Source organism: Branchiostoma floridae, chromosome 11 (genome assembly GCF_000003815.2).
Source record: "Branchiostoma floridae strain S238N-H82 chromosome 11, Bfl_VNyyK, whole genome shotgun sequence".
Classification (NCBI taxonomy): domain Eukaryota; kingdom Metazoa; phylum Chordata; class Leptocardii; order Amphioxiformes; family Branchiostomatidae; genus Branchiostoma; species Branchiostoma floridae.
The window spans coordinates 18,910,194-18,937,438 of record NC_049989.1 but is presented as its reverse complement, the minus strand read 5'-3'; the positions used below and the strand labels follow the sequence as shown (position 1 = coordinate 18,937,438).

At 41.9% G+C, this 27,245-nt stretch overlaps 4 protein-coding genes across 5 annotated transcripts in view; 3 read left to right on the top strand and 1 right to left on the bottom strand.

The window, feature by feature from the left end:
• LOC118425475 (amyloid protein-binding protein 2-like) overlaps positions 1 to 10,414 on the bottom strand; it is a gene marked incomplete in the record, with an annotated part of 27,689 nt that extends 17,275 nt beyond the window's left edge. The window contains 8 exon segments of the mRNA XM_035834326.1: positions 680 to 785; positions 1,732 to 1,799; positions 2,097 to 2,129; positions 2,751 to 2,976; positions 3,833 to 3,956; positions 6,791 to 6,942; positions 7,657 to 7,745; positions 10,069 to 10,414. Of these exon segments, the coding sequence (XP_035690219.1) occupies positions 680 to 785; positions 1,732 to 1,799; positions 2,097 to 2,129; positions 2,751 to 2,976; positions 3,833 to 3,956; positions 6,791 to 6,942; positions 7,657 to 7,745; positions 10,069 to 10,206 (936 nt within the window).
• A 278-nt stretch (positions 10,415 to 10,692) lies between these two features.
• Positions 10,693 to 13,743, top strand: LOC118425482. Its single transcript, XM_035834339.1, has 4 exons — positions 10,693 to 10,936; positions 11,215 to 11,343; positions 12,398 to 12,467; positions 13,048 to 13,743. Exons 1-4 carry the CDS (start codon positions 10,790 to 10,792, stop codon positions 13,464 to 13,466), a joined length of 765 nt encoding a protein of 254 aa, XP_035690232.1. The 5' UTR covers positions 10,693 to 10,789; the 3' UTR covers positions 13,467 to 13,743.
• Positions 13,744 to 17,116: 3,373 nt separating this feature from the next.
• LOC118426621 lies at positions 17,117 to 18,195 on the top strand (the record flags this gene model as incomplete). Its single annotated transcript, XM_035836122.1, has 1 exon — positions 17,117 to 18,195. A coding segment is annotated over exon 1 (663 nt), but the record flags the coding sequence as incomplete, so codon positions are not given.
• A 1,423-nt stretch (positions 18,196 to 19,618) lies between these two features.
• LOC118426622 (ubiquitin-conjugating enzyme E2 L3-like) lies at positions 19,619 to 24,531 on the top strand. Of its 2 annotated transcripts, none has more exons than XM_035836125.1 (4): positions 19,619 to 19,772; positions 21,469 to 21,564; positions 22,246 to 22,432; positions 23,131 to 23,235. In XM_035836125.1, the coding sequence occupies exons 1-4, from the start codon at positions 19,746 to 19,748 to the stop codon at positions 23,211 to 23,213; spliced, it is 393 nt and encodes a 130-aa protein (XP_035692018.1). In that variant the 5' UTR covers positions 19,619 to 19,745; the 3' UTR covers positions 23,214 to 23,235. The 2 variants fall into 2 exon arrangements, with proteins under 2 accessions (XP_035692018.1, XP_035692016.1); XM_035836123.1 differs by lacking the exon at positions 23,131 to 23,235 and adding an exon at positions 23,244 to 24,531 and having other exon boundaries at positions 19,621 to 19,772.
• The last annotated feature ends 2,714 nt before the right edge of the window (positions 24,532 to 27,245 follow it).

The following is a 27,245-nucleotide window of genomic DNA, read 5'->3' as shown; positions in this document are numbered from 1 at the left end:
TTTTGCCGGCAGCAGCATTTGCCCACATGTTCAATTTAGTTGTTAAATCTGTCATCTTAAGCTTATGAAAACACATTTTTTCATCTATTTCATCTGCTTCCCTTCCAAAACAGTTGCAATCTACAAAAATAGTTTCAAAGATGAATAAAAAAAAAATTATGAAAATAAAAAAAAAATAAAAAAAAGTCAGTCGAAACTACAAGGAGTCCAGGAAACTCTGTGTCCCTGTATTTGGTTTCCACTTGTAACCATCCAATATTTGTCAAAACTGCATCACTCCATCTTACAAATGATCTATAAATCATCTCACTAATTTACTTCAGACATGACATCTCATAAATCATATCTATATTAATCTGTCCAGGTTTGGACACAAGCCATCCAACATTGTGTCACAACTAGATCAATCTGTCATATGAACTACGTCAGCTAACATATCATTTCATGTTCGATACGACACTAGTGTAACTCCGAAAATTGGAGCTGTCCATAACATGAAGCACGTTCTTGACATCATGTTACAAAAAAAACTTAAAGTTTCTTACCTTACTTGTTTTAACTTAGCCATGGAATTTCAGATTCAAGGTAAACAATGTGTACATACAAAGAAATGTTCCATATCAAGCTTGAACTTGAAGACGCTACACAAAGTTCCTTGAGTTTTTAAGACATGCCCTACCTGGTACACATGGACTGACTGACAGATGTTGTCCACATTGAGAAGGTAGAAGCCATAGTCCAGCAGTGTGTCGGAGTACTTGGGGTGTTTGGGTCCAAAGTGCTCCCTGTGCAATGGAGAGAGAAACACACAGCAATTATTTAAAATGCTTTCAAAGTTAAAAGTTAAAGGTGCCCATACATCTGTAACATTTCTGTAGCCCTTGGGCAACATATTTGTGCAAGCCACTACAGCAAGGGGCTAGTACGCTGATAGTGATGTGTGTTTAACTTCCATACTCTTCCTCATTAGTGCTGAGTGCTAAGCAGAGAAAGCAGCATGTACCATTTTTTAGAGTCTTTAGTATGACTCGGTCAGGGATCGAACTCACGACCTACCAAAAGCAAGGCGAACCCTCTCAGCCATTGCACTTAGCTATCAAAGTGGATAATACCAACAAAAAAAACAGAATCGCAGAATAGATCCTGATCTTCATGGTAAATTGCTGAAATGGGCAAGTACCTAATTTTCCATACTACAGAGGACCTCTTTAGTTATATCAGTAGAATATGGTTACAGTAAGTCATTAGTGACTAAAAAACACTCCGTTTTCTTAATGTTTCTATGCCTGCTACCATCATTTATGTAGTTGTGTTGGTGGCACAAGTCTCCCTTCAAAATGAGTTGGCAGACTATGATTGTGTTTGTTTCTATGATGAAATCAATATACAAATAAATGTGCTTTTTGCTTTTAGCTTTAAATGAATGAATGAATGTTATTGCTGATATTAGGTAAATTAATGAATGAATGAATGAAGACCTTTATTGCACATTTTTGCCACACCGGACTAAGTACAGGTCACAACAAGACATGCTGAAAAGATACAGTTTACAGATACAAAATGAGACTATTGCTGGATAAATTCAACTTCCCCTCGCTTTTCTGTTATAGTGGAGATAAAAGAGCAGATATGTTTTATGATCGATTGTTTGTCTAGTTGCATTATGAATATGAATTTTTCTACAGAACTTAGATTAATACAAAATGTATGACTTAGAAAGTATGTACTGACCTGGCCACATATACAGCATGCTTCACCAGCAACTCTGCCTGGTGGAACTTTCTCTTTACAACACACGCCTGAAAACAACAGGTCAGAGTGAGAATCTGTTTCCGAACAGCCATAGAACATCTTCTAGTCTCTAATAGTGTACAATTAAGTGGTCAAGACGTTCTCACAGACCAAATATCATGACAGGCGATCCGTAGTTTTTTTCAAGTTATGCTGTCCAACCGCAAACAGAACACATACAAACACAAGCTACATAATATTTTTCAGCAAGGGTAATAGCATGCAACAGTACAAAATGCCTAACTACTAGACCAACTGACAATTTGCCTAACTCTAAAATGATCATCAGTATCACAACCACTCACCTTTGAGGCTTGTCTGATGACATCCACAACAACCTGGGAACAGAAACAAGAGCACCATTAAGGGAGGAAATAGTGGGAAAAACTGGAAAAATGAGTTGAGGTAACAGTTTTACAAGAGAAAATTAAACTCTGTGACAGACACAAACATTGAAATCTACGCTTAAAGAGAAGTGTTCAACTTTGTTCTAACACAAAAAAAGACAAAGAAAAACGTTTGAAGAGTCAACTCTAAATTTATTAAGGTTAAATCCATCTCTATGCTGTGTAATGTACCAAATATACGTTGATATGAAGCCCATATATGTTCGTCATTTGTACATCACATTCTGTGTCTTTGCTGTATTTTGTCGGTCCTGTACGTCCTTTGTTATGGCAGCAGCCAGCAAGCCAATTTGAGTTTTTCATAAACAAATAAATTAAGACTCAAACAAACAAAGTAACACAGATGAACTTTGGTGACAAACACATAGAAAAGTTGTTAATACATTATATAAACACGATGACCCTGTCTCGGTCATGATGTTTCCGACGCAGGAAAAAGAGATGCTGTTACACTGTAACTTACAGTCCTGAGTGCTAGCGTAGGTGCCCAGGAGTGGCCTCTACATCTTGCATTTTGCAACCTCATTTAGAAGAAAAACGAATGAAAAATACCTTCATGGGTAAGTTTTGTCGGATCTCCTGTAGTGCCTTCACGCTCCACCTGTAGGCCTCGTCGTACTGACTCTTGGCGAACATCAGAGCGCTGTACTCGCTATACAGCAGGGCGAAGTTCACGCTGTGTCCCAGCCGCTGCAGCTTGGTCACGTAGCTGAGCGCTTTCTGGTAGGTGTCCTCCCCAAGGTTGTATTTACAGTTGGCATTTCGCACGTGTAACAATCTGGGGGGGTAGAAACATATAACTGGTTAAAACACAGTTTATTCATGTAGCTAAAATCAGGAGAAACCAGACTGATGCGCATGGCAGAAGAAAAGCGGATCCTGTGTAAAGAACTCAGTCATTGTTGTATAGGACTGCTTAGCCACAGTCAACGCTGTAGGGCTGATATCAATTAGGATTTTACCATGGTCAGCATTGACGGAAGGAGGCCATATGTATATATTCATGAAACACTGGTCAAGTTTGGCTTCTTGTCATCAAGTACTAGTATCCCATCCATGATCCTAACTTGTAAAGAACTCCAGCCCCCTGAGCCAGTGTCACAACGCCCCCTACCCACCTTGTACAGAACTCCAGCCCCTAGCCAGTATCACAACGCCACCTACCCATCTTGTACAGAACTCCAGCTCCCCGACAATGTCACTATGTCCCCTACCCACCTTGTATAGAACTCCAGGCCCCTGAGCCAGTGTCACAATGCCCCCTACCCACCTTGTACAGAACTCCAGCCCCCTGCGCCAGTGTCACAACGCCCCCTACCCACCTTGTACAGAACTCCAGGCCCCTGAGCCAGTGTCACAATGCCCCCTACCCACCTTGTACAGAACTCCAGCCCCCTGAGCCAGTGGGACAACACCCCCTACCCACCTTGTACAGAACTCCAGCCTCCTGTGGCAGTGTCACAACGCCCCCTACCCACCTTGTACAGAACTCCAGCCCTGTGAGCCAGTGGGACGACGCCCCCTACCCACCTTGAACAGAACTCCAGGCCCCTGAGCCAGTGTCACAATGCCCCCTACCCACCTTGTACAGAACTCCAGGCCCCTGAGCCAGTGTCACAATGCCCCCTACCCACCTTGTACAGAACTCCAGGCCCCTGAGCCAGTGGGACACGTCCTCCACCAGTTCACACAGCTCCAGACAGGCCAGGAAAATCTTCTCTCCTTCTGCATACCATCCTGCCTCCGACATAAACGATCCTACACAACAAACAAACAAACAAAGGTAAGACTGTCATCTAGGTACCATCAAGATAGCTTTACACAGTAAGTAGAGCTAGATGTGCAAAGGTTAGGTTCGAATGGTCGTTCAATATGCTATAAGTTACCAACTGACAGAAGGTTCTAAACAATAAAGATAAAAATTACAAGGGAGCATTTGCAAGCAAACATAATTTTTCCTTCACATGGTCTAGCATAACAAACCACTGTTTACTCAAACATATTTCAGATTATAAGGTGACCAGCCCCTCAAGCGTTGTCCTGCTAGAGGAAACTGAGCAAAAACAATATATTTCCCTTCAGTGAAGGCAAACATAACAAACCAAGGTACAGTTAGGCTGTTCTATCTGTAAGGCGTCGTCTCTGGATATTTGAAAACTGTCTGCTGTTGTGCCATGAGGTAGTGTATTGGTTTATAACAGAAGAGGACAGGGACACCTTACCTAGTGCCAGTCCTAGTGTTAAGGCCTTGTCTCTGACGGACACCTCCGACTCCTGATGTAGGAACACTGTCAGACCTTACACCATGAGGTGGTGTGTTGGTTTATAACAGAAGAGAACAGGGACACCTTACCTAGTGCCAGTCCTAGTGTTAAGGCCTTGTCTCTGACGGACACCTCTGACTCCTGTGTGTAGGAACACTGTCAGACCTTACACCATGAGGTGATGTATAGTGTTTATAACAGAAGAGGACAGGGACACCTTACCTAGTGCCAGTCCTAGTGTTAAGGCCTTGTCTCTGACAGACACCTCAGAGTCCTGTATGTAGGAACACTGTCAGACCTTACACCATGAGGTGATGTGATACAGATAACAGAAGACAGGGACACCTTACCTAGTGCCAGTCCTAGTGTTAAGGCCTTGTCTCTGACGGACACCTCTGACTCCTGTATGTAGGAACACTGTCAGACCTTACACCATGAGGTGGTATATAGTGTTTATAACAGAAGAGGACAGGGACACCTTACCTAGTGCCAGTCCTAGTGTTAAGGCCTTGTCTCTGACGGACACCTCAGAGTCCTGTATGTAGGAACACTGTTAGACCTTACACCATGAGGTGATGTGATACAGATATAACAGAAGACAGGGACACCTTACCTAGTGCCAGTCCTAGTGTTAAGGCCTTGTCTCTGACGGACACCTCTGACTCCTGTATGTAGGAACACTGTCAGACCTTACACCATGAGGTGGTATATAGTGTTTATAACAGAAGAGGACAGGGACACCTTACCTAGTGCCAGTCCTAGTGTTAAGGCCTTGTCTCTGACGGACACCTCAGAGTCCTGTATGTAGGAACACTGTTAGACCTTACACCATGAGGTGATGTGATACAGATATAACAGAAGAGGACAGGGACACCTTACCTAGTGCCAGTCCTAGCGTTAAGGCCTTGTCTCTGACGGACACCTGACTCCTGTATGTAGGAACACTGTCAGACCTTACACCATGAGGTGGTGTGTTGGTTTATAACAGAAGAGGACAGGGACACCTTACCTAGTGCCAGTCCTAGTGTTAAGGCCTTGTCTCTGACAGACACCTGACTCCTGTATGTAGGAACACTGTCAGACCTTACACCATGAGGTGGTGTATAGTGTTTATAACAGAAGAGGACAGGGACACCTTACCTAGTGCCAGTCCTAGTGTTAAGGCCTTGTCTCTGACAGACACCTCTGACTCCTGATGTAGGAACACTGTCAGACCTTACACCATGAGGTGTTGTATAGTGTTTATAACAGAAGAGGACAGGGACACCTTACCTAGTGCCAGTCCTAGTGTTAAGGCCTTGTCTCTGACAGACACCTTCGACTCCTGTATGTAGGAACACTGTCAGACCTTACACCATGAGGTGGTGTATAGTGTTTATAACAGAAGAGGACAGGGACACCTTACCTAGTGCCAGTCCTAGTGTTAAGGCCTTGTCTCTGACTGACACCTGACTCCTGTATGTAGGAACACTGTCAGACCTTACACCATGAGGTGGTGTATAGTGTTTATAACAGAAGAGAACAGGGACACCTTACCTAGTGCCAGTCCTAGTGTTAAGGCCTTGTCTCTGACTGACACCTCCAACTCCTGATGTAGGAACACTGTCAGACCTTACACCATGAGGTGGTGTATAGTGTTTATAACAGAAGAGGACAGGGACACCTTACCTAGTGCCAGTCCTAGTGTTAAGGCCTTGTCTCTGACAGACACCTCTGACTCCTGATGTAGGAACACTGTCAGACCTTACACCATGAGGTGGTGTGTTGGTTTATAACAGAAGAGGACAGGGACACCTTACCTAGTGCCAGTCCTAGTGTTAAGGCCTTGTCTCTGACAGACACCTGACTCCTGTATGTAGGAACACTGTCAGACCTTACACCATGAGGTGGTGTATAGTGTTTATAACAGAAGAGGACAGGGACACCTTACCTAGTGCCAGTCCTAGTGTTAAGGCCTTGTCTCTGACGGACACCTCTGACTCCTGTATGTAGGAACACTGTCAGACCTTACACCATGAGGTGTTGTATAGTGTTTATAACAGAAGAGGACAGGGACACCTTACCTAGTGCCAGTCCTAGTGTTAAGGCCTTGTCTCTGACTGACACCTCCAACTCCTGATGTAGGAACACTGTCAGACCTTACACCATGAGGTGATGTGATACAGATATAACAGAAGAGGACAGGGACACCTTACCTAGTGCCAGTCCTAGTGTTAAGGCCTTGTCTCTGACGGACACCTCAGAGTCCTGTATGTAGGAACACTGTCAGACCTTACACCATGAGGTGTTGTATAGTGTTTATAACAGAAGAGGACAGGGACACCTTACCTAGTGCCAGTCCTAGTGTTAAGGCCTTGTCTCTGACGGACACCTCTGACTCCTGTATGTAGGAACACTGGCGGCTGAAGGTATCAGACAGACAGGTGGACACCTTCACTCCGTGGTCCATCAGGGCCTGGAAACAGTGGTGTAGCAGGTGGCTGGAGAAACATTAAAATTGAAATTATAATTAAAATTAGAATTATAGAAAGAATATTAACAGACTAAGGGCTATCTCAAGGGCCCGTACTTCCGTCCTGAGACGGAAATTTGCTTGTTTGGACGGGAAAAAATTTCAGCCCATCCGTCCCAAAAATCCAAACAAAAAAGAAAATAAAAATGCTTTTTAAAGGCAACCTAAGCAATATCAGTGCGTTGAAAGTGGAAATGTTCTGCATGAGGCAATCTGTATGATCTACTGCACTATATTTCCACATTTAAGTCATTATTCAATATTTTGAGCGATTGAAAACAGCACAGAAACAAGCCGCAAAAAAAAAAAAAAAAAAAATTAGGCCTTGATCCAGCCAGAAATGATGCGGCTTGTTTTAGTGCAATTTTCAATTGCTCAAAATATGTAATAATGACATAAAAGCGGAAATATAGTGCAGCAGATGTAAGGAATGGGTTCTAGAGCACTCGTTCAATGACAAAAGGCTTCCCACAAGCACACGGAAGGCGTTTCAAGTGTTCAGGAATGCCTGTTCAAATGAGCGTTTGTACTCATTCCTTAATTCGCTCATGCATAGGAACCAATCAGTGCCCTCGTCCAATATTTGGTCCTGAGTGTGTAATAACGTCGGAGCAGACAACTATCCGGATGGTACCCAGGCTACTTGAACTACAGATACTCATGTTACTGTAAAACCACTGACCGTTTATCATTGGCCCGTACAACCTTGGAGAAGACGGCCAGCTCACAGAACTCCGACCCCAGCTGACATAGTCTGCCCTGCTGGTACAGCTGAGAGAGAAACAGACACAACCTGATTTAGCCTGGGTACCATCCAATTTCTACAGGGGCTCCTTACACTCACTACCCTTAAAAATTCTGGAAGGACCCCTGGTAGAAATCAGATGGTACCCAGGCTAAACCTGATTGACTGGAACACACAATTATGTACAGTGAGTAAAATAAGAAATGTAAAGGTAGTCCAATACAGCTTCTTTGAGGCCAACTAACCTAACATCCAAGTCAAAATAAAGGTTATGTATGTATGTATGTCATGTAAGTATCTGTTTACTAGGCAGTTACTAATACTAGTGTTCTGTTTTTCCAATCTCAGATCTGACTGGTAATGTGGACCATTTGACTAATAAGTTTACTTCTGAACTGCCTTTTCATGTATTAAGCATCTTTTTTAATACTCATGTATTAAGGCAGAAGACTGTAAGTAATATAACAATATGACAGGTTTCTCTGACAGATCTGCCACACTGCGGTTGGGTGAGTATTCATGTGTTAGGATGTTGGGCTGTAAGAAAACATAACACATTCTTCCATTCCAACATCTGCTTGGAGAGTAGCAGAACTAGTTAGTTAGGCTACTGTTCCGGCACTGAGGACCATCTTAGCCTGGAATCCAGCCTTGGTCCCTTTAGTCCCCTCCCAAGGCTGGACTCCAGCTAGATCATCTTGGTTGACCCCTGACCTAGATCTGCCAGTTTTTCCTGTCGTGACAATCACATCCTTCACATGCATTTGCTATTAAACTCTGCATCCTGTGCAGCAGCGAAGACAAGAAACTTTGAAACTTTATTCAGAAAATACCTTGCAGTCAGAGCATATCTGGGGAGATCCCTGCAGAGGCTGAACTATAATATATCTGGTCAAGGAGCTTATATTGAGAATATAAGCTCTGAGAATATAAGCTCCTTGATCTGGTGTATCATTTGCAGCCAGTAAGTACCCATTGTTTTAGGAATGAGGCTGTTTTACGTGCTCTTTATGTAAAACCAAACTGCCCAAGACCACTGACAGGGGACCAATGAAATCTGGTCTATGTAGACAGGTGGTCACTATAGACAGGATTGGTGCCACATGTGGTGATGCTTCTAAGGCCCAATCTATACACAGTTTTTGCCGATATCTGTGGATGTGTCGGGAGGGATCTGGAATGTTGGCTGCGGGACACCCGTGGCGCTTGTAGTCATAAATAGCTATATAACCTAATGAGCCCACGTTGTATGCTAATGTGCCCTCCCGAAGTCGGGACACATCTACACGTGCACGGAAGCTGTCTGGGACCCCTGCTAAGCTATCAGGAACCCCAGCTAAGCTATCGGGCGAATGCTCCGGACCTTTCGGGAGAAATTCTGCCGATATCTTTATGGCGATATTGCAGTTCCATCAAGATGCTGAAAAAAAGCTGTCGGCGAGAGATCGTCTGCTCGCCGATGCGGCGATATCGGGAAAAACCGTGTCTAGATCGTGCCTTACTTTTCTAGGGCACCACCCATGGTTACATTGACCACAGGAGGTAATTATTTTTAATCAAGGTACCGTATCAAACTTTTATGTAGTTTTATTGTGTATTGTAATAATGCATTACAATGTAGAATTCTGGTCTTCAAGCCTGTTATCACGTAGTAACTTAAAACAATACACGACAGAAATCAATGTGCTAAGAATTTTGTACATAATTTCAGAAAGTTCCCCAAAAAAATCAATTGTAAATTCAGTGCAATTTATTTCATACAACTGTTCAAATATGCTCACGATATTTTGACACTTGTTGAGCTTACAGTGAAGGAATGGGAGGGAGGGGAGTAACAAATTGAATTTTCGATCGAGCCAGACATTTTGGTGGAATGTCTTGTATATTATGATGATGACAACAGTGACGTAAGAGTCTAGTCAGCTATACTAATTTTCAAAACATTGTCAACAATTTCATGTATTATAATCTTGTTGGTTTGTGTGTGCAGTCTAAGATTTGTTCCCGTTTTCAGTGATACTTTCCAAGTCTGGTACATTTTTTGTCACGTAATTTTCCGAGCTGTCACATCAACCAAATTTTAGAAGAGTTTCTCCCACCTCAGTTCAACCTGCCAAATTCTGTTGATCTCCTAATTACCATATTAATACAGGGTTTACAAGAAGACTTCAGGAGATTTGGGAATGAATCGTAGGGGTGTGGCAGTTAACGAAACGGCCTAGGTTTTAATACGACCGCCGGAAACCATATTATTGACACTTTGTAGCGATCCAGAAAAGACCCGGGGGTCGGAAAATTCCCACAGCGATCTCCCGCCAAAAAACGACCTTGCGCACGGAATATACGCACCTTGTAATAAATATCGAACTGTATGTTATCTGGTAGGGACCTGACGTCCTTTCTGGTGCGGGAATAGTTGTCGACGACGGCGGTGATGGCGGAATTGTAGAGGGAGTCCGGCATCCACTGCAGCTCCGCCGCCGCCATCTTGGTGTGGGGGAATCTGGGCGACACTTCGGCATCGTGACGTCATCTTCGGGAACCTTCGGCCGGCGTGATGCAATAATCGGAACGGGCACACGGTGGCGTTGTTGCGTTACGTCAACAAAAGTTGGAACGTTCTTTCGGTCGACTTCAGCGTGTAAACGACAAAAGAACGTAAACAAGCGTGATAAAATCAATTAACTTATCCCCGCGATGCCAAACGACAAAGTTAGCAACACTAACAGTGGAGAACAGAATGTAATTTTAGAAAATGACAAATTACTTTCAAAGTCACTTCAAGTGTAGATAAACTGATGTGGCTTTATACAAAAGGCGTCCGAAAATGACGTTCACAATGAAAAATAAAGCATTATTTTCACTTCTTCCATGCTTTCTAACACAAAAGCTCTTTTTCTCTGCACTGTATTTCCATCTTATCCTTGCAGCCAGCCCTCCGTATGATTAGAAACAGTGAATCGATTGTTCGACTCTTTTATTCCATCGAACGCATCGGTGCAACGGTTTGAATAAACACACATTTTGGAGTTGCTTTTCACGTATTTCAGTCTCTCTACAAGAGCTCAAAATGCTCCGTGTACCCGTAGCGCTGTTACTGCTAGCTCTAGTCATCCCTAGGCTACCCGCTATCCCAACCCGTACCGCTTCCAAACACAGAGTCCCTCGCGCCGACTTGGAGGACGACACGGACGAACTTGTGCAAAATGTCGACCAGGTACGGCATAATAGTAAATCCCGTGCAAGTGACCACCTCTACATCATGAAGGACTATCTGATCAGTGACTGCTGTTGGCCACCGATATAGTTTTTCCCAATTGACTGAATCCTGTGTATAGTCATCAACTGTCGAACAGATTTTCTTTGTCCCCTGAATGATCTAATGGGGCAGTTTTGACGGTTGACTGTACTGTATTTGACTTTTTCATCCTGTTTTCGTTTTATGTTTTTATCTAATATCTAATATCTAATATCTTCACCATTCACTTCACCAAGGTCGTGGACAAGATGAACAAGGCGCTGGGGGCTGCAGATGACGCAGCCGAGACGGATTCAGACGACACCTTGAAGAATGGTCTGTCAGTCAAGACCACCGAGGTCCGCATCACTCCACAAAAAGACAAGGTAGGTTGGGACAGTTATTATTGATGTATGTATTGAGGTTCCGGTTCGGAGTTTTTTTTACGAATCGTGGCCGATTTGACTGTCTCTGAAAAAAGCACTAGCGCTTCTCAAAACATCGTTTTTCGGATAATTCAATGTTTCCGATACAAAAGGGTGCCTTGTCGCTGACCGACAGACTCATTTGACATTTTCTGTAGAAGTGTTGTTTTTGGTAAAAACCATCAAAAATATAAGCTTTTCACCCAAAAACTGCTAATTTAGGGCCATTTTTTACAGGCCGCTACACGGTAAAAATGAGTTTTCCTGGGATAATGACTAATATGGCAATGAAGGTCAAGACTTCTTCTGTATACTGAGTAAAAAGGAAAAAAAGTTATCCGATACGTTTTCCGTGAGCTCCGATGACGCTAAAACACCCAAAACGCATATAGAACGCACGATCTGGGTAATCAGGCGACGAAACGCTTTACCGCTATCGCGCGCACTAATACCAGGAAGTGTTCGCCGCACGATCAAATCTCCGACACCATAAATCGCTACGAACAACAAGCATTTGCAGAGGTATAAAAGATTATACATTGCTAAAGCGATAGCCGGAAAATCTAGAGCCAAAACTATAGAGACAACCCCTAATTTGCGTCTTATTTTTAGGGACTACTTCGATATCTGGTCACTTGAAATTCCGAACCGGAACCTTGAAGGTATAAAGAAAGCGAATAAAGAAACGTGTAGAGAATATTATTTACCATAACCACTCAGCCTATTGCTTGTTTGTTCATTGTGATCTCTATTAGACTTGACAAGTAAAATCTATTCTTCCTGAAGTCCATGATCCAAAAATACAGAAAATCAAATAAAAGTCAAACATACGCAAAAATCAAGTATAACATTAAGAAAACATCAACTGAACTGAAATGTGATATTAGCCTTTAAGTTGCTATTTTCTCCTTCCCCCATTCATTCGTTCAATCAATTACTCTCTCTCACTCACTAACTCACTCACACACATCCATTCACTCATAACGCATCCACTCGTCTTGCATCTCTCCCCCAGGCTGATGAAGACGACAAGAAGGCTGGACCAGTTAAAGCTGCTGCCAACAAAGAGGAACCTCCCGTGACAGGTCAGTACAGCCCGACCCGTGGGAGGGCTGGGACCGAGGGTGATACGGAATACACCGTGTTGTGTTTTATTTATGTCATCATCCCTAGGCCGGAAAAAATCACACAAAGGATTTTTCTCGAGTTGCAGTTGTTGGCGCGGATTTTTCTCGAGTTGAAGTTGTTGGCGCAGGGTTGAAACTGACAATGTGTCGAATTTTGTCCTTTTTATGAGTAGATTGGCAATAAAATCAGTGTTTCAATCAGTGACAAGTAAACCTAGGTATGATAATAGAGGCCCCGCTCGGGGTTTATGTCTACAGAGTTTCGCGCTCAAATGTACAGAAATGTGTTACGGTGGTTTCTTATTTACATGTGACTAAATTCCTGCTCAAAGAGACGCATTGATTAATGAAATGACATGTTGAAAAGCTCTGCCTGTCCTTAAAATCTTTTTTAAGGGAATATCTTGTTTAAATCTACAGTCTCTGATTCTGATCTCTACCCTGACATACATACGTATATAGAGACAATCCATGGGAGAGATGCCATAGTCATGCATAATGGTGAATTTATTTGAATCACGTGTTTTGTCCCTTCTAGTTGCAAAACCAGTCAAAAGCATCAGTAAAGACGCCTTGGTGGGAAACGCCTTGGAAAATCCTGAACTCCTCGACTACTTCCTGTCAGCGGGTGATGGCGTTCCTCCTGCCTTCTTCTTCCCTCAAAAAGCGCCCGAAGAAATAATTGCTGAGGAGCCCAAACCTATTGCAGGGATCGACTTCAACGATGAGGAGACACAGGAAGCCCTGGAGGAACTGGAGGCAGACCACATGGCGCAGGAAATTGCCAATCTAGATGATAATGTTGATATAGATGGAGGAGATCTCATTGCATCCCTGGGCCTTCTGGGTCCTCAAAAATCTATCCCATTCGCAGAAGACGATTTCGAGGAGGAATTGGACGATGACGAGTTCGATGATGATGACGATGATGACGAAATCGAGCTTTCCGAGTATTAGGAGGATGATGTGGACTGACGTCATGAAGACCGATGACGTATGCACCACAACAGCACTGCTTCCGTTTGACATTTATTCCTTCGTCTTTATCTTTGCGTCTTTATAGTCATATAACCGTTTGATATAATATCGTGTCTTTGTTCTAACAAGACAGCCAAGTGATATAAGCCCATTTGTAAATATGATCGTCTTTTTTCTGCCCGAAGATCTGACTGCGGAATTTTCATGTTTTGATGTAATGAATAAAGTTGATGAATAAAGTTAAAGTCAACGGCAACAAACGATTGTTCTACGCTGTCTAAAGATGTCATGAAACGCAACATTTGGCGGATCATTTCATACTGTATAATGTTGGCACTCACTATCCTAGCATATCCCCTGAAGTGTATGATATTAGTTACGGATTAAACTTTATCAGCAAGCGACATAAAAAATTACGATATGGTATAACAGCAATTTATACAACTGAATGTGGATTGAATGACTTCCATGTCGTATCAAGAAAAAGTGAAGATCATTGCTGCATGCCTCTACACTCTACTTCCTGGTGACGTCATCCTGTGCGTGGCATTTACTCGGTCTGTGGAACAAAAATGAAACAAGTTGTAACAAATGGAGCCCCGCAACTAGCTCCTAAATCAATCTACTTTCGGAGACGAAGAAAGGCGTCAGAGGCTTTAATCATCAAACAATAGCAGCACGTCGCGTTTTCTTAAAGCCTTCCAGTTGTTACGTTGAAAGTTTTTTTCCCAAACTAAAGTGTTAACATGTAACCTAAAGCTAGTGTATGCTTCGGTCAGAATGAGAAAAGGGGGACTCCTCCGGGTCCCCGGGTAGTTAAAGGGTTGCTTTTTTCACTTTCCGGCGTGCCCCTGACGTGGCTCCGTGATCCCTGCGGACACCGTGCTATTTCTGGGCACGGCCGGGACCCCAGACTTTTTCGCGTACTAAAAATTACCTCGGGACCCGGCGACAAATATACGGTAAATAATATGTTGTCCATAAAGCATGCACTGAAACACAAACATAGATTCCGACACGACCCTTCCTATCTTACCTCTTTGAAGAAGACGATCTCGCCGTACCGATCGCTGCTCTCCTCCAAACCGTAGTCAAACACAGCAAACCTGTCAAACATAAACACGACAAATTGCCATCCCTTCTGGTCTTCTAGTCTCCATTGGACTTCTTTTTAAGCTGTAAATAAAGAAAAAAAAAAGAAGAGACAGACAGAGAATAAAATGGGACCGGCCTGCCCCTTGCCAGCACCCAGGCGATGGCACACGACAGGGAGAGATGGAGGGAGGCAGTGTGCTCAGCAGCAAAGCGCCCCCACAACCACACTTGTTAGTTACGTTGTGATGGGTCTTTCGGTGTATTATAACCAGCTGCTGCCGCGCCGCGTGCCTGCGAAGCTGGTGTGTTACGCAGAACGGTGGTTATACCGGCTATATGGATACAGATACACTAGGTGAAGGGACCGGTAAGCGGTAAGTAGTAGTATAAGAGCTTAAATAGTACAGAATTGAACAGTATAGAATAGAGTAGAATAAGAGCTTGGTTGTCATCTGTTGTTATGATTGGTTGCATGATGTGTAGGCGGCCATTACTCAACGGTTACCACTGATAATGATGTGATTGAAACAATTTCCTTTGTCGTGTACCACAGTGTGTCATAACCTATTGTATATATAATGAAACTTTTTAGGTATTCTTCTTCCACTAAGATGGTTACACTTCCACACCGTGAAGTTCACATAATATGGACTTATCCGTTTTAGGCTAACCTTACATTTCCAACCCAGGCGGGCTGTTTGTGGAAACGAAAAATAGAAATGTATTCGTAAAAATATACATCCACAGCTATTCTATTTACGCCTTGTGTAGGTGTCTTTTATACCATACTTTTCGTTCCCGGAAAAGCTACTCGGTCGCGATCGGGTCCCGGTTTTGAAATGTGACGTAGGTCTTAGCAGGCTTTGTGGACGGGCGTTTTTTTTCGGGTACTTTTATTGTTCTAATGTTTTTCTTAAAGTTTTAGGCACAAGAAACCGAGTGCAGCAGAACTATTAGATGTGTCATTCAAACACACACACACACTATAACCCCTCCAAAATCCCGACACGTGGAATACTAGGCTACTAGACTATAGTCACCAGGTTCGTACTGACCTGTTCCACGCATGACACGGTTCCATCGGCACATGTGCAGACGGACGGACACTGCGCCCCTGTTCCCTCCGGTAGCGTCCCGCTCAGAGCCACGACCAGCATCACTGCTACACGCACTGGTTATCTCACCATTATGCCAATAAAGCTTTGATGAAAATATAAAATTTAGACGTAATTGATTCAGACTGAAAGACGACCTGTAGCTATGGCCGTTAAAATGATTATAGACAAACGCTTACAGGGGGGACTCACTTGTAATAATTGGGAGGGAGTAAAGGAAACTCTTTTCTTTACAAGATGTCGAGGAAGTCACGAAAACTCTTTTCTTCACGTTATCAAAGAAACAGAGAAGAAGACAATGCTTCGTTGAATCTATTATTGTAAACTTTGTTTGATCCAACTGCGCGTACAGGAATAGGAAATTAATTTGTGTTGAATTGTAAGACCCAGTGCAACGTTTACTGTACCACTCCTTCTGGTCATTTTCCCACAGTAGCCGGCTCTTGAGTTGGAGTGTCCTCACCCAACAAAACAACTAAAATGACATATTTAGACGCATTACATGAAATGGATTCAACAATACCTTATCAGTTCATTTGTATGTACTTTTTGTTGTTTGTAGTCGTAGAAAAAAGACTTCAAGAAATTCACTGTATATTTTTTCTTTGCTAAGGTTTCTGTAATGCCGTGGTAACGTTATCCTCAAAGAACTACTTTCAGGTTGTTACGTCACATCGAAATGACCACATCCCTTCCGCTTCGAATCATATATGAGCTTAGATTATCGTCATTTAACGGGGATTCGAACCCGCGACCATTTGTTCCCCACAAACTGGATTTCCAACTCTATAGGCGTTGCCAAAAACCAACAATAATCCGGAAGTGTAACAGGGTCCACTCGTCGTTTTGTATGGTAGGCAAGACTTTAGGGTCTAAGAATTCGTGAAGTTTGACGGCGTACATGGCGAGAGAAGCGCATACGAGGCGGTTTATACGTCGATGTAGGTTAGACATCCAGGTAATAAGATACGCCAAAAATTATTACTCAAGCAACTGGATATGGTTTCGAAATTGTCAGACGTTTCGGATAGAATCCACTATCCTTCGTCAGTGACACTGAAGAGATCTGGAAGAAACAGGTCTTTTATACTCTAACTATGAATGAAGACAATTTCAGATGTCCAATAGGAAAGGTTGTAAGACAATTCAGACTGAAGACAATTTGGATTCCAAAGAAAACAAAGCTAAGCCAAAGTCAAGCTGAAGACAATTTGGATTTCAAAGGATAGCAAGGCTAAGACACAGTTAATGCAAATGAGTCAATTAGCTCCTGTTGTTCTAGCTACAGGAGCTAAAAGTAGGACCCCACCTCCCAATTTAAAGGGAAAATCATCACGGCTCTCAAGGAATTGGAAGACAAGGAAAAAAAGATTGACCGTGCCACCTATCTAAAACTCTACCCCACTTCGGAATAACCCCCAACCTTCTACGGCCTTCCCAAAATCCACAAACAGGATGTCCCCCTACGCCCCATTGTGTCCAGCATAGGTTCTGTCACGTACGAGTTATCAAAATTTCTAGCTAAGATCCTGGGACCTTTAGTGGGGAAGTCTCAACATCACGTTCAGAATAGTGCAGACTTCGTTGACAAAATCAAAGATCTCCGGGTAGAAGAAGATGAAATCATCACTTCTTACGATGTCTGTTCGCTTTTCACTTGCATACCTCCTAAGGACGCAGTCTCGGTAGTCAAGGAAGCCCTGGAGGCTGACAACACACTAACAGACAGAACCAAGCTATCTCCAGACCAACTGTGCAAACTGTTAGACCTTTGCCTAGGGTGTACGTATTTCTCTTTCAAAGGACAGTTCTACCAACAACTGCACGACTGTGCTATGGGATCACCAGTGTCGCCCATTGTTGTAAACCTCTACATGGAAAAGTTTGAAGTGAAGGCTATCAGTACTTTCAAGGACACTCCCCCACTCAACTGGTTCCGCTACGTAGATGACACTTATTGCAAGCTAAAACAGAGAGTAGCTGATGAGTTCTTTGACCACATCAACCAAGTAGATAAGAACATCAAGTTCACACAGGAGTCAAGTCATGACAACATGCTCCCCTTCCTAGATACCAAAACTATCATAGAGAAGGACGGCAGCCTTCAGTTCGAAGTGTACAGGAAACCGACGCACACTGACCAATATCTGGCCTTTGACTCTCACCACCCTTTGGAACACAAACTGGCAGTGATTACCATGCCCTATGTCCAAGGAGTTTCGGAAAAACTCAGACGGATCTTCCAAAACTTCAACATCGCCACTAACTTCAAACCTCACTCAACCCTCCGACACAAACTGGTACATCCAAAAGACAAACCACAGAAAGGTACTAAGGCCAATGTAATCTACAGACTCAAATGCGAGGAACCCAACTGTAACAACACATACATTGGTGAGACTAGCCGTCCACTAAAAGCAAGATACCAAGAACATTGCAAACCGAAGGCTAACGGCTACTCTTCTGCTATTTTCAACCACCTAGAACACAACCAAGGACATTCCTTCAACCTCCAATCTACCGACATCCTAGACCGTGAAGCCCGCTGGTTTGAACGGGGAGTTAGAGAGGCCATATATGAGAGAATATATAATCCCACCCTCAACAGAAAAGGGGGGCTACGTATGGAACTTTCCGGCACTTGGGACATAGCACTTTATTTATGCTGTGTTGTATTCTAGTGAAGTGACACTAGTGGGGTAGCCAAGACTGTAGTTGCAGAAATGAAACTAGTTGCCTATGGATTGTTGCAAAAGTGGCAACACTTTGGAAGTCATGAGCGTAGTTGCCAACATACTGGTAAGTGACACCAGTCTACCACATTAGTGTCGCTTTTACTACACTTAGTTCACTTCTTGTTCAATTTACAGGAATGGGTGATTTGTTGTCAGCGCCACGATGTTTTCTCACTTCAATTCTTTTTACAACGTTTATGATGTCCATTTGGAAAATTTAGCCATTTTTTTTTACCCATCTTGTTTTTGTTCACCATATCTCATTATTTTTGCAGTCTGCATAGGATGTCATCCATAAAATTTACTTGCTGTGGCCTTCCCTACAGTTATCAAGAATTTTCGTTATCATTTCTTTGAGATCGCCAATTAACACCGCGTTGGACACACAATTAACTCAATTCAGTTTGGATTGATTTTACCTCAATCGTTACAATTATGGTAAGGAAAAAGATGACCACCAAAAATGTTTTTCAGTGCACCGGGCAGAGAAAAACATGTTTGGTACAATAGTCATGTATTGTCTTGTAAAATGTATTGCCAAAGGGCATGGGCGTTACCGTGTGACAGCAGCTATAATTAATATCAATGACTATTTTCACCTTTCGTGACCCATTTCCGATGGATTGGGAGTAACAGGTGTTAGTCTTTTAATAAAATTTAAGCAAAGTTCTGGACACACCTGGTAAGACCTCAGCATTTTCTACAAATGTTCATGTTACAAATTTGCGGGGGTTTCAAAGCTAATGTACCCAAACGAGTACCCAATGGAGGTACACATGGAGTTTTGCACATTCTACCTTAATGAGATTTCCAATGCACTGACAGAAAACGTTTTTAGTCTTTGGATAACCAATACATGTACCACTAGTAGTTTCGCTCCGTCTGAAGTCTCGAAACAAAACTTGAACATGGACAACATTTGATAAACGTCCATTGTCATACTTGACAAGACGATTGATCGGAACCCATGGGGAGTATCCAATTAAGATTCCTTTGATTGTAAAGACAGACAGGACTTCCTTGGGGCTTCACACATAGACAACATTTGATAAATTTGTTATTTGTGTGCAATGGACTATTGTACTTTCAGGTTCACGTCACATTCAAATGACCACACCCCTTCCGCTTCGAATCATATATGAGCTCAGATTGTCGCCATTTAACGGGGATTCGAACCCGCGACCATTTGTTCCCCACAAACTGGATTTCCAACACAAGTAAAGGCACACTCTATAGGCGTTGCCAAAAACCAACAATAATCCGGAAGTGTAACAGGGTCCACCCGTCGCACTGCATTCTGGGAACTTGTCATCATGGCCGCCACTCGAAGGTTGGCAAAGGTAAGTCTCGCCGAAAAACGTTTCTAAAAACGTTTAACAACGGCACATAATCAACAATAAGTCGATTTGTATGGTAGACAAGACTTCAGGGTGTAAGAATCCGTGAAGTTTGACGGCGTACATGGCGACAGAGGCGCGTACGAGACGGCTTATGTTTCAGGAAATGCCGGCTTGGAAACCTCTGTTCGAGGCAAGGCACGTCGCAGCCTCATATATTCGCGGCATGCCGAATTCGGATAACTTCTAAACCGTTTTCCGTAAAAACACCACAACTTTAACTGTTATTGGGTGCTTTATAATGCCACAAGGAGTGGCCCTTGGCGACCTGAAGCCATTCTTGGCCGCGATGTTTTGCGTTGGTCGTAGATACAGCCGTTTTTGTTTCGCGCGTAACGTGCCCGAAAGTGAAACACCGACACCCTGTACATGGGGAGGGGGGTGCATCATAATTGTGTCTAATGACAACGCAAAAATTGTTAATGACATAATTTGTTATCAGCTAATCATGGTTTTATGCTTATTTCATGTGAATTTTCAATTAGCTTATGTTGTATGATGAGTTTTTTTTTTTTATCTTTGATTTTTAATGAGCGCTATACCTCTACTAGTAACGTTATGAGTTCAAACTTTGGTCCCTTAAGTTTTATAATTTGCTAAAATTCTGGTCACCTTTTATAGAGCTGACAGTGTGATCAAGGCATGTGATATCAAGTGTGCTGTTATGAATGATGTATAAGTTCTTCTTCATCTTCATACATGTCAACTTCAATAGCCTGAAGGCTCAGACAAGTCAATTCAAATCATCCAGAAAGTTCTACAGTGTACACAAAGACATATACAGGGTTGAACAAGTTTTCTAAAATCCACTTGTCCTATCGGGCAAGCACATAAAAAATGTACTTGCCCGAACCAGTTTTTCACTTGCCCAAAATTCAAATGTCACTGTTACTAGTATATGCATTTTCACTTCCAGCAATGGAATTCTCTGTTGACCATTGCTTGATGTCATGACTGTAAAAAGTAACAAGTATATCAAAATTGCACTAAAATCAATGGAAAAATCTTACTTGCCCGATCGGACAAGTGGGGTAGGACATGCACTTGCCCGAACAGCACTTTCACTTGCCCTGGACAATAGGGCTAGTGGACTTGTTTATCCCTGATATATGATAGGGATACCAAGCTAATGATAAGCTAATTGTGGATCTGAGTAAACTCAATACTTTAGGTTGTTTCTAAGTAGAGATATTTGAAATATAAATCCAAATTGATGTTTGTTTTTTTCAAATTTCATACACATGACATTCAATTGACAACATGACACTCAATTGATCTGTAGATAAACACATAGTTTTCTGTAAATGTCAACATGACATTGATATGTAAATACACATGTAGTTTTCTGTAATTGTATTTTTTTAATTCAAGTTCAAGTTGTGTATTGGCTGCTGTAGTTTGACATGTTTTTGAGTTGTTTTAAACAGCAGAGATTGTTCTGTTGACAATCATTATCAGACATTGATTTGTAAAAATTTGTTGTAAATATAGTTATTAAATCCCCTTTTTTTGTACTTCATTGGGCTTGATTTTTGTGTGTCTTTATCACATTATTTTGTGTTTGTCACATCCTCAGCTCAAGTTGCTTGCAATGTTGTCTGTCACTGTTAACCTGTTCTCTTTTGTTCTCCATGATTAGGAACTCGAGCAGATGCGTGGCAATGGATTAAAGTCATTCCGAGACATCCAAGTGGATGAGTCCAACATGCTTTTCTGGCAGGGACTTATTGTGCCCGTAAGTACAATACATGTAGTAGTCAAGGGTTCTACTTCTAGCCAGGGTTTTATGTTGGTGTAGTTACCAATCAGGAGATTGGTGTGGAAGGGGTTGTCTTGGCCCCTCCACACGGACCACAGTGAGATTTTGACAATATAGAGTTAAAAGTTGGCTCTCTGTTAACGTCACATGTAATTTGAAGGATTTTTTGTTCAGTTTTGAATGGCATATCATTGATTAGATATTACTACACGCATGAACCTTATGCGATTTGCACGGACCTTATGCAAAATCAGCCAACAACTGCTGCGGTCACGTGACAAATGGAGCAGGATTTTCAATATTACGGCTTTTATCTTCGGTGACGGAAATATACGATGCAACACGCCAAAATGAAGCAAAACAGTAGCCCACAGGGTATCAATTACGTCTTAGGACGGTATATGTCCGTTCCATGCCTTTATAAATATCATAGGTAGAAATGCTCAAAATCATGCCTTTTCCCAACGTTGTGGCTGGCCACCGTTTCCCTAAAGGTTTGTGCAAATCTCATATAAGGTTCCTGGTACAACATAAGATTTGTGCGTTCTCGCAAAGTGATTTGTGCGTATCACATACTATTCGTAAGAATTTCATGCAAATGCTTAGGCACCCCTGATAATGCTGAATGATAATGATGTTGACCTTTCACCCCTTCAGGACAGCCCACCGTACAACAAGGGTGCGTTCAAGATCGAGATAGTCTTCCCAGCAGAGTACCCCTTCAAGCCGCCGAAGATCACCTTCAAGACGAAGATCTACCACCCCAACATAGACGAGAAGGGCCAGGTGTGCCTGCCCATCATCGGCCCCGAGAACTGGAAACCTGCCACCAGGACTGACCAAGGTATGCTTTACAACATCTTAAAACCCTTGTCTTGCTGAGCTCGTTTATACATTGATGCACGTATATACTGTAAATGTATTTAAATTCATGGGGATTTAATTTCGCGGTAGCTGGGAATAGGATTTTTAGTGGCGGTTTTAAGTTCGCGGTAGCACCATGCACTGTAGTCTCTTACTGCCATGGAAAAATGTTTGCGGTGGCTAAGAGTTTGCGGTAAAGGGGCCACGGCGAAAACCGCGAGCATTAAACCACCACGAAAGTTTCTGCATTTACAGTAATGCCTTGTATGTGGGTCCAGTATCTTAACGGGTTTTGAGCATTTCTCGACTTAAATGCGGCATACCGCAGCAAACCACATTGATGGGGTCGTAAATCCGAAGCAGCGGCACAGAATAGGTAAATTTTTACAGATATGATTAATAGACCAGCTTAGGGGGTTAAATTATCAAAAAATTTTCTGCAAGGATTGAACAAAGACAGCATGTGTATTGAATTGAAATTCGGCCTAGAAAAAAGAGAGTTGTTTCAACTGTTTCCAGACCTACCCTAGAAAAACCTGCTGACTCTAGCCTTTTTTTGTGGATTTGCATAATTTCCAGTTAGCATTTTTATTGAGCCTGTTCCTTATTCAAGTAAAGAACCTACCTGTTTTATCAACACAGCCCTAGCAGTTCATCATGCCATGCTTGTTTCCCCAGTTATCAACGCGCTGGTGGCGATGTTCAGAACCAGATCTGAGACTGAAGAATTTGACAGATATTTGTTAAGTACACAGCCCTAACAGTTCATCATGCCATGCTTGTTTCCCCAGTTATCAACGCGCTGGTGGCGCTGGTGAACGACCCAGAGCCCGAGCACCCGCTGCGGGGTGACCTCGCCGAGGAGTACACGAAAGACAGGAAGAAGTTCTTGAAGAGCGCGGAGGAGTACACAAAAAAACACGCCGAGAAACGGCCGGCAGACCTTTGACGTGCTCCAGACGCGCCCTGCTATTCTCCTGTTGCTGAAATTGTTCCCGAGGTGTAGATGTCAATCTTTAAGCTATTCTGATGTGACTGCATCACCAATGTCATCCTAATCTTTGCTGAAAAGTTGCTCCGTATTGGTAGAAAACATTGTGGAAAGTTGATTTTGCTCATTCTCAAGCAAAGCAGGACTTGTGCAAACGTCTAACTGTAATTTAAGTCTTCCTCAGGGGTACTGACCAAATACAGTAGTCATGTGACCTGATGGTTATTAATGGAGTCACATGACATTAGGTCATGTGTCAAAGGTCATACACTAAGAGAGACTTGAGTGACAGTTGAAAATTTTGGCAAATCTTGTTTTGTGCAGAAACAGAAAAACTTCAACTTTCCACAGTCATCTTACTCTTGCTCAGATAGCCCAGTCACTGTAACAGGGACTCAGGGCAACATAGTCAAATGTTGAATGGCTCCCCCCTTGTAGTGTGGCCAAAATTTCCTCCAATTGGAGAGACTTACACAAGTAATGATACTTAGTCATCTCAATTATCTGATAGTCAAGGGGAATGGTCTTCTTCACAATTGTAGAGGAATGTCTTCGTTTGTCAACACACTTCTGCAAGAAGACAACATTTTCGTTAATCTTTTTTGACACAATTTTGAGTAAATATGTTTAAAATCACTTTGTTGAGGGCAGTTATACAGTTGCACAGTGCATGAGGTTTATGTAGCTTTTTTTTTTTGGCCACTTGGAAGACCAGAAACTGGTGAATTGTTAAGTTGTAAAAATGGTGGATCATAAAAGTTATTCCATAAAAAATATGTAATATGTAATGATACAGTAGTTAGTACTGGACTTGTGATTAGTTGTTAAGACTGGGATTGTGGGACATCAAACTCCAAACAAGTTGAAAATTAACACAAGAAATATCTATATATATGTTCGATGTAGCTAATGTGTTTTTGTAAAAGTATGGTCTCAAAGACAGCACATCCGATGATACAGTACACAGAATGGAAAGTATGTTTCACTTCAATGTTAGCAATTTGTAGTGCTTTGTCCAGAACAGACTTTAGCAAAAGTTCACTCTGGTTGTCATGGAAAATAGAAAGGTTCTGGTTGTCTTAATGGTATTCAAGTTTCTTCTTCAGTTTCTGAGTACTCAAGTGTTGTTCAAGATGGATCAATCCGGAGTCTTACCCAGATACTGCTGCTACTTGAAGTGTGATCAATAAGTCCCTAGACTTACCAAGAAATAAGATGCACAATTCAAATTTGCAGGTGACATCCAATAATGGTAGATGAGGGAGAAGGAAAAAAACATGAACAGTTGGGCTGCTACCTAAGGTGTGCAGGTCAACTTGCTTTGTTGTCAGACACCCACTTCTTTCTAGTTGAAATACGAAGGGTAATCCTAATCAGGGATCGAAATCCTTTTTTTTTGCTACATGCAAAATTGCAAGTTGGCAAAAATTTTACGTGCAATTTGAAAAATTTACATGCAAAATACAACCAAGCGGCGATGGCGACGAGTATCGCTAGCTTGAATCGGTGAATTTTGCTTACATCTAGTAAAGTTACCGGAGAAAGTTACTGGCAAAAACAAGAAAGGATAAAGACACACATCCATTTGTCTTTTGGTCTAAGAGTAGGGGGTCTAATTCCTCAGTATTTTTCCAATAGGCCAGGTATTTTCAACATGCAAGATTGCAAGTTCAGAATAATTTTACATGCAAATCTCAAAAATTATGTGCAAATTGCAAGTTAAGTATGTGTATTTCGAACCCTGCTAATCAAACATTTTGACAATGTCTTTAAAGACTTTATGGCATGAGGAACACGACATGCACACAGAGCTCTGATCTGAAAGTTCACTTACCAATTTTTAAAAGGACGTTGCCTGGAAAGTAATGACCACTGTTTCATTAAAATTCTCCTGCAGTCAACTTCTTGGGACTACTCCAGCACTTGTAAATCAAAAATATAATTTCTAATGTTCAAATTTTTTGCCAGCCTCTACAGGCATGTCGTTAGATATGCAAACAATTTCAAGTAACCAAAAGTTATCTGGTTAAAACCCTGGATTTTCCAATTGTTACTTATATAATATTGTCTTGGAAATACTTAAGTTACTTTCTGCTTTCCTTTTGGGGTGCCTCATTGAAGTGGCAATGAGTGAGGCAAAAGCACTGAAATTCTGATAAAATTTGCCTGAAAAATACACAGCTTTGGCTTTTCTAATGCTTTTCTAATGTTATGCAATTTTCGTACACTACAAAGAAAAGGAGTGTGTAGTAATCAGTTTTTTCAGTTACTACATGTAAGTGTCACTTCAAGTTTATCACTTTCCAATCTTGTTAAAAAATCTGGCGTGTGTTCTAAGAGATTATTAGACTTTCCCTCAACAGATATATACACTTAAGGTTTAGGTCTGAAACCTTGTAAGTCACTTCTCTGTAAAAGCCTTGTTACAGGTAAAAGCTGTTGTTTTCTAGGAATAATCAATCCCTAGACTCATACATAAATTCTAGGAAAAGTATTGTTTTTTTCTTAGAATAGTCCAAGGTTACACCAACTTCTCTGCTGCATGTGTTTAAAGAGAAGACCTGAGAGTAAACTGAAAAGATAACGTTTTAAACTCATCACCCCAAAATTGTTCTGTACCATTGTATACATATTAGTGTAAACCTCAGAATTAACTATAAAACTGTTCTAAATGTCTGGCAAGTGGAACAGATTTTTGCCCCAGCTTCTTTTGAGACAGAACATTTGGTTTAACACTCAAGCTAAATGCAATATAAGCACCAAATTGAGAAAAAGAAAATATTTACTAAATTCAGGGACAGAGTGTACTTATTTCTTTGGCAGACATGCGATGTTTTTTTGTTTCATCTGCCGAAATTCAGTTATCGTACGGAGGGCTTAACAAAATAATCAGAAGGTAGGAAATATTCTGCTTGTTCAGGTCACATTTAGGGAGAGTGAAATGTGGTATATATTGTGGGAAACCTCTTGTATTTTCATCAGTTACATTTGCTATAAGGTGACAATACTCCAGTGTAAGTAGTGTTAGTATCACTATCTCTGAAAGTTGTTCCTCTGGTATTTTGCGCATGTCATGTTGAAGTTACGCTGCTGTAAAATAAATCACTGAGATCACTGAATGAGCGTCGTTTTCTTAAATCTAATGAGAAAGATAAACTGTTCTCCCACTCAGGAAATTTTATTCTCCAGAATTTTTGACTGAATCTCTGAGTTTTCTTCAACTATCTGGCTCAAGTGTTGTAGACACCTGATTTTTTTTTCACTTGAGACGTCAGCACTGGAACAAGGTTCGTCGGAACTCCCGTACCCTCTCCCAGACGCTGACAGCAGAGCAGAGAAGGCAGTATGTACCACTGGCAGTATGCAGTCTTTAGTTTGACTTGGCCGGGGGAACAAACCCACGACCTCCCAACTGAAAGGCAAACACTTCCTCCACTTGACCATTGCACCGTGTCTGGCATCCTGTGATAGGCTAAACAAGAAATCTTTTTAAAAAAGCTGTGCCTTGCCGCGTATTTTATGTTATTTTGGTAAGTTAGACTAGATTCTACGCTTAAAAATCCCGAGTTCCACATGTCGCCCCCCTCCCCCTCATTATCATAATTTATGTCAGATGAATTATTGGCACATTAAACAGGTTTTGTAAAACTTTTTGACCCACAATGAATATGCATTATTTTTTATTACAAACTAAGTTCCTTCTGATGCAATTTGTGATATATATTTATATGAACATGGTGAGTTAAAGGCGTAGATTTATTACGCTGGACCACATACAGTAACATGCGTCTAGAAGAGCGTT